Consider the following 6956-nt stretch of genomic DNA (forward strand, 5'->3'; position numbering starts at 1 on the left):
CTCTAAAATGACTTATATTTAACAACGGAGGGAGTAGCTGCACGCAGTTATCAAAGACTAGCCCCACCCGGGTTCAGAAAATGTACAAAATGTTTGTTTGGGTGACAAATATTTTATTGGAAGTTTTGTAAAAAAAATTCTTAGGGTCTTGACCCATCAGACTGGTCACTACTTTTTTATTAGAATGTTTGCCAGGTTAGTCCTTGGATGACTTAAAAAAACTATAATCGTGTCAATTTAGGATTAAGTAAATTGTTCGTTGGTCCAGCCGGGATGCGTTCCCAAATCTACAATTTTAAACGAGGAGTTTAGTTAGATCTCCAAATAAGGTCGTGATGGAAATGATCATTTCGTGCGGGCTTGTAAACTGGTTTCCCCAGTACTTGGCTGCTTACAATACACAACTGTACAAGTAGGAGCGTTTGTTCTACCATATTCCACATTGGAAAATCTACAAGTATATAATCTAATTGAGTTTATCCATTTTAAATAAGGAATAAAACTGTGTCGATGAATGGAAAAAAAATACTAAAAATGCAGTAGCAGAAATGCACGAGGGCCTTTAAGATGATAATAACAAACCAACTGTCCTTTGCCATCCTTCCCTCATCTTGGTTCAAGTTCTGTGATTGAAACTTCATTTGGTGACGCCATAGCTGACATAGCGGCCGACTGGGAAGCCGTAGGGTATAACGACTCCGAGTAAGGATTTGAGTATGTGCCGCTCTTGGTGATGAAAAATGATGGCTTGGATGGAGACTGGAGGGACACAGTGTTACTGCTAAGCATGACATTTACTGTCGACATCATAGGCCTATCAGCTGGGTTATCTTGAACACAGAGCAGCCCAATGTGAAAAATCTTCACCATCTGGTCTCCTGGTGCATGACTTCTCAGAGAAGAGTCTATGATCTCCGAAATTGTCCCCGTGCTCCAGTGTTCCCATATCTGTATCGAATTAGCAATCAGTATTTATTTCTCACACAAGTTACTTCAGTAAGGCGTTCAGGATCAGCACAAGAACTTACGAGACTTAAGAGGTCTACAGACTCGTCGAAGTTATAGGAGCCACTACTTCGTCGTCCAGTCACAAATTCCAACATCAAAATTCCAAAGCTGAACACGTCTGATTTAATAGAATAGTGACCGCGCATTGCATATTCTGGGGCCATGTATCCACTGCAAGAGGAGCACAATGTTAGTATAGTTGACATGCCATTTGAGTATCGTCAGGCCAAATTGGACCATACTTACTATGTTCCAACAACACGGTTTGTGACCTCCCGTGATTGATCTGCTCCAAATAGCCTTGCCAAGCCAAAGTCTGAAATCTTAGGAGTGTAATCAAAGTCTAACAGAACATTGCTAGCTTTGAGGTCCCGGTGGATTATTCTCAGCTGTGAATCTTCATGAAGATACTGCAATCCTCGAGCAATTCCACTTATTATCTTTAATCTCTTTCCCCAGTCTAGCTCCTTTCTTCTCTCTGGATCTGGCATTTGAACAAGGAACCGTGAATGAGTAAAGTTCAGTTTTACAACCAAACTATGCTAGCTAATGTTTGGGACCAAGTCCCGACACCCAAGAGAACTTAGGATTTTCTCCTTGCAATGGTAGGCTTTAGTAGTTGTTATGCTATTGCTGAAATAACGATCGAAATAAATTAGTACCAAAAAGAATGGTGTCAATGCTTCTATTGGGCATGTATTCATACACAAGCAGTTTCTCATGCTCTTGCAAGCATACGCCAACAAGCCTGACAAGATTTTTATGTTGAAGCTTGGCGACCAAAACAAGCTCATTCTTGAGCTCCCCTATTCCTTGCCCTGAATGCCTGGAGAGCCTCTTCACAGCTATTTCTTGACCATCAGGAAGGTCTCCCTGCATAAGCGTAAGCAATCACTTGTTGAAGCTGAAAAAAGTATGTTAATGAATCAGTATGGCTGGTACCTTATAAACTGCACCAAATCCTCCCTCACCAAGCTTATTCGCCTCAGCAAAGTTACCCGTCGCGCCGCGTAAGGTTGATAGATCAATTATAAGTGAATCAATGCTATCTATGTCCTCATGATTAGTCGAATCTGTGAGAAAGCACATAGAGATGCATTATATAGGCACTGCAGCCAATTCCAACGTATACATGTTTCGTGACTCTTTATATTTTTTTTAACTAGATGTAACTGTTTTATTTTTAGGTGATAACAAAATTCAATCTAAACAGAAATTCAGTTTTATCAAAAATAGATGCTAATATCCCCTACTAAGGACCATCTTGTTAAGAGCACTATGGATTCAACTCCTAATGGTTCAGTTCGAAATTCCGAAAGAAGTACTCTTTTTTTTTCTCGAACGCACAGAGAGCTGCGTATCATTTCATTAAGAAAAAAGAATATGTACAAGGAAGAGTAAGAAGTACTACGCATCCAAACAACCCTTTAGTAGGTCGAAGCCGACGGTAAGTTCATTGGTTTTGTTCCTACCTATTCATGATTCCAAACTGTTAAGAGTTTAAGACAACATACCATGTGGTAGCTCACTCCTCGCTGGTCTTCTCCTTCTCCTCCTCCTTAAATAACAAAGGCAAACAGTAGTGATAGCCAGAATTGCAGCAACTATAGGCAGCGCAATAGCCAGAATATTGTTTGCCGATTTTCCTGCAAACAGATGCCATAAACTTCAGAAATAGGTATTCAGGATACCATAGAAACGGCTCAAAATATACTTAAATATTTGGCGCTGGTAGTTAATACATTTTCTGCAATCATGTTTTGTTTGTAAAGGTGCGTAGACGAATTTTAAAATGTAAAGGTTTGATCTAATCTAGAGGGCCCCCGCGTCGCCTAACCGCAGGCGACATGGGCGGCGATCTGATCTCCACAAACTGCGGCCTCCGTTGTCTGCTCCTTCTCCTCGCCGACGCCGGAGGCCACAGCCGGGCGAAGCCTGTGCAGTGGCGGCGGCGGCGGGGCCTCTCTGTTTCAGTGGCAAGATAGCGGCAGGACCGGTCCATATATATTTGGGGCCCTCGGGCGAGAAAACAAAATGGGACCCTTGTGTACAAAACAAAATTCAGAATATATTGTATTTCGAGAGCAATTTAGTACATAGCATAGATTAATGGTCTTTGAACTAAAACCACATCAGGTCTTGTTGTTTTTCCTAACACTTCTGGAAGAAAAGTCATCAATGACCATATGAGTATTTTTTTTCTTTTATTTTTCTGGATCTAAGGAAGAAATATCGCAAAACGTATGCTATGCTGCTACCTGGCCGGGGCCCCTACCTCTCAGGGGGCCAGGGCGGGCGCCCCGTTGCCCCGGCCTATGGGCCGGTCCTGGATGGCGGATGGCAACTCCTCGTGAGGCGGTTGGTGGTGCGTGTGGCGCCGAGGCTGCGGACGCCGGATCCCGGCCGTGGCTGGCAGCGATCGTCGGATCTTCGGAAGGCAACGGTTGCGAGCTCACCTCCTTGTTCCATGGGCGTGCACACTATGGCAGGATGCATTCCAGCGACAATGTTTGTGCATTGTTTTTTTTTTGAAGGCGTCGGTTTTGGAGAACCTCTTTTGTAGTCCGGGCGTTGCCTTTGGTGATGGTTCGAGTGTTGTTGTTGGTGTGAGTGTTTCATCACTATGTCGGGGTCTTTATTTTTTTATTTTTGTTCTTGATTGTGTGCATCTTTAATGTTTTTCAATATCGTGTTGGTATAAAGATTGAATGTAATTGATAAAGTCATGATATTAATATATTTTTCTTTTCAAAAAAAAGGTGTGTAGACTCTTTCCTCTGCAGTTAATTTTGACGTCTGAAGCGAAGGCATTGGGAAGCTTAGTGCAGCTTGGCCAAGAACATGATAGAAGTAATTAGTAATGTAGCACTAACAAGTCACACTATGCTATTCAGGATAGGTTCTAACAATCAAAACAAATCATTGTGTCAAACATGAGATTTATAATTCCTTAAAAAAATCATTTAACAACGTGTAGTGATATCTTCTAATACCGGCATTAGAAATATAACCGAGTGTTGAATGCTTCACAGAAAAGTCAGTGTGGATTGCATCCTAAAGCAATACCAGTCAAACAAGTAGCAAATGACAGGGACGGGACTACAGAGATGTCTACATCATTAACTAAACAAAGCCGGTCTATATCGCTATGGGATTATCCTGATAATGACCTCTACCCAAATCTGTTGACATCTTAGTTTCCAGTTAATCCATTGTCAGTAATTCAGATGTTGCTCGCTTGCCTACAATTTCTAACCGGACATTTCTACTAAAGGCATCTTCAATAGTCGTATGATTATCGTTGGTAAAATTGCCACATAGACGATTTGGATGATATGGCACGTAATAAAAGGAAAGAGAGAATGAAACCGTATGAACTTGAAGCAACGGTTCAGACACAAGCTCCGAGGCAAGCATGCCCATTTCTTCAACATTTAGTGGACCCGTTTAGTTATTTTACATACGGTTAACATGCAATCCATTGAAGAGTTTGTATGATGTGTTGTTGGTTGCTGACGTGGACATTTATACCAACGATTGAACATACAGACTATTGGAGATGCTCTAAACCGTAAGAAGGTGTCCTGAACTGAATAGGCCATGCAGGTATGTTAAACTGAATAGGCCATGCAGGTATGATAGAAGAAACTGCAAATTGAGGAAATTTTGTGTCTGCAATTCACCTCGTGGGGTCGCCGTCGGCGTGACGTTAACAGTCGCAGGAGGAGGAGCCGGCGGCGCTGGAGGTGCTGGCAACCGCAGGGTCGGGCTTCCGGAGAAGAAAGGGACAACCTCGTACCTGAAATTGCACCGCACCCCAATCATCCTCCCGCCTATGCTCCCGCTGAGATCCTGCGGCATCTGCGTAATTATGTCTCCGAGGCAGCTCCGGCAATCGGCCTGTGACATGTCGGGCGTGCACTGCACGAGCCCGTAGATGGTGGGGTTACTGGTGTCGAAGGCCTCCTCCCCCGTGGCGAACCGCCTGGACGAGTTTGCCGCCGCGTAGTTGGTAGCGTTGAGGAGTGTTTGGACGGCGGCGTCGAACACGTCCACCGGCGAGCTCACGCTCTGCGTGTTCTTGAGGACGATGGTGTTGTCGTTGCTGGTGGTGGCGAGGAAGTTCTGGTTGGAGAAGCGGAGGTAGCAGGGGTCGTAGATGACGGTGGCGTCCTTGTTGAAGGCGCAGAGCTGCTGCGCGTCCTGGAAGGCGGTGGTGACGCAGGCCTCGCACGCGGAGGCGTTGCCGTCCCCGCGGCAGAGCGCGAGCGCGTAGACGATGTCCGGGAGGGTTCCGAAGCTGCCGGTGGCGAAGAGCGTCCGGGAAGCGGATGCGTTCTTCGGGAGGGTGGCGGAGAGTTGCCGGATGTTGGATTGGTAGGTGTCGTTCGCCGCATAGTTGCCGCTCTTGCCGCAGATCTGCCACGGCGGCTGGGCCGCGGTCGGTGGTGTGAGGAGGAACGCAGTGAGGATTGTGGCGGCGAGGCGGTAGAACGGGCCGTGGCGCGTCGACATGGTGGTCGGGGAAAACAACCGGTGTGAGTGTGACCACCACCGTTGAAGAAGAAGAGATCAAGAGAGGCCAAGGTGGTCACGGCTTTGCTGGTCCTCTACTCTCCAGTAATAATTGAAGGAACATCATTTGACTTGCAACTTTGTGAAGAATTAGTTTGACTCCGTAGGGTGAGCAGTGAATGACCCACTCTTCGCATCTGTCGTTATTCATGTACCTCGGGAGAAAAATTGTGTGGTTTTTGTCGGACGAAACGAAAACGATTTTATCCCCACTGCTAATGATTATACGCCGGGCCAGGCCGGGCTTCAAAAAGCCAACTCCAAGCCCAAGCCCGCTCAAAGCCCGAAAATGCATATTTTCTCAAGCCCGAACTTGCCAGAATATAGGCCCAAAACCCGAAAGCATGGCTGTAATGATATTTGCAGTTACGGGTAAGCCCGGCCCGAAGACCGAAAGCCCGGCCCGAGAAGTGTAAAAATGAAAGACTGAGTGCGGCCTGAATATACTTTCGGGTTGCAAAACAAAGCTCGAGCCCGGCCCATGTTTTTTGGGTCGGGTCATTGGGACGGGTTGTCCATGAACATGTTTTTAGGCTAATCCAACACATTCCCTCTTTCTAAAAATTACTATTATTCTTCATAGGCCCGCGCTATGCTTGAGTCAACTACTCGACAACCATCAAATTTGACGTCTATAGCTGTTGGATTGTGTTTCCTGCCAATGTATGCCTTCCTCACGGACGCCGCTTCAGTCACTATGAATAGATCCATTGCAATGCAGGTTGTCCTTCCCCAAAACCGACGTCCTCATCCTTACAACAGCATACTCCCCATCCATATATATAGGGCCTAATACATTTTTCAAGATGACCTTTCACCATGAGTTAGCACCATAATATATGACATGCATGTTAAACAAAGTATACCATCAAATTCGTATGTGAAAGGAATTTCTAGTGATATAACTTTTATATTATGTACTTATATACTAGTAATTTTACCATTGTCCAATGTCTACCTTGAAAAAATGTATTAGGCCCTATATATGTGGGTGGAGGAAGTAGGTACGATGCCTCACCGTCACGGCATCCCAGTCCTCACACATCGTCGTTGTCACTACAACCCCTTCGAGTCGTCGACGTCTCCCGGTCGCAACATATGCCGCCCATGTTGCAACGCCCCCTCGGTTGTCACCCGTGCCTTGTCAACGTAGCATTATGTCCGTCGATGTTGCTTTGTAGCATCGTCAACCGAGTCCCTGCAACACCTCGACACTGTACAAAACCGATGACACCACGTCATACATCGCTCTACAAAAGTGCACATCACCTCGAGGGGTTGACCTAGCCATAGCATCGGCATGGCCGCATAGACTGTCACCATCGCAACACCTCCAACGTTGCAGCCAAGAGCCTCAGTTGCTACCTTTCAAC

The 6956-nt window shown here is 45.6% G+C and overlaps 1 protein-coding gene across 1 annotated transcript; it reads right to left on the reverse strand.

The window, feature by feature from the left end:
• Positions 1–348: 348 nt before the first annotated feature.
• LOC123425824 (cysteine-rich receptor-like protein kinase 6) lies at positions 349–5636 on the reverse strand. The gene is made up of 7 exons (XM_045109560.1): positions 4692–5636; positions 2523–2654; positions 1951–2081; positions 1671–1881; positions 1255–1492; positions 1029–1179; positions 349–948 (listed from the first exon to the last, which is right to left on the reverse strand). Exons 1-7 carry the CDS (start codon positions 5521–5523, stop codon positions 607–609), a joined length of 2037 nt encoding a protein of 678 aa, XP_044965495.1. The 5' UTR covers positions 5524–5636; the 3' UTR covers positions 349–606.
• Positions 5637–6956: the final 1320 nt, after the last annotated feature.

Source organism: Hordeum vulgare, chromosome 2H (assembly GCF_904849725.1).
Source record: "Hordeum vulgare subsp. vulgare chromosome 2H, MorexV3_pseudomolecules_assembly, whole genome shotgun sequence".
Lineage (NCBI taxonomy): Eukaryota > Viridiplantae > Streptophyta > Magnoliopsida > Poales > Poaceae > Hordeum > Hordeum vulgare.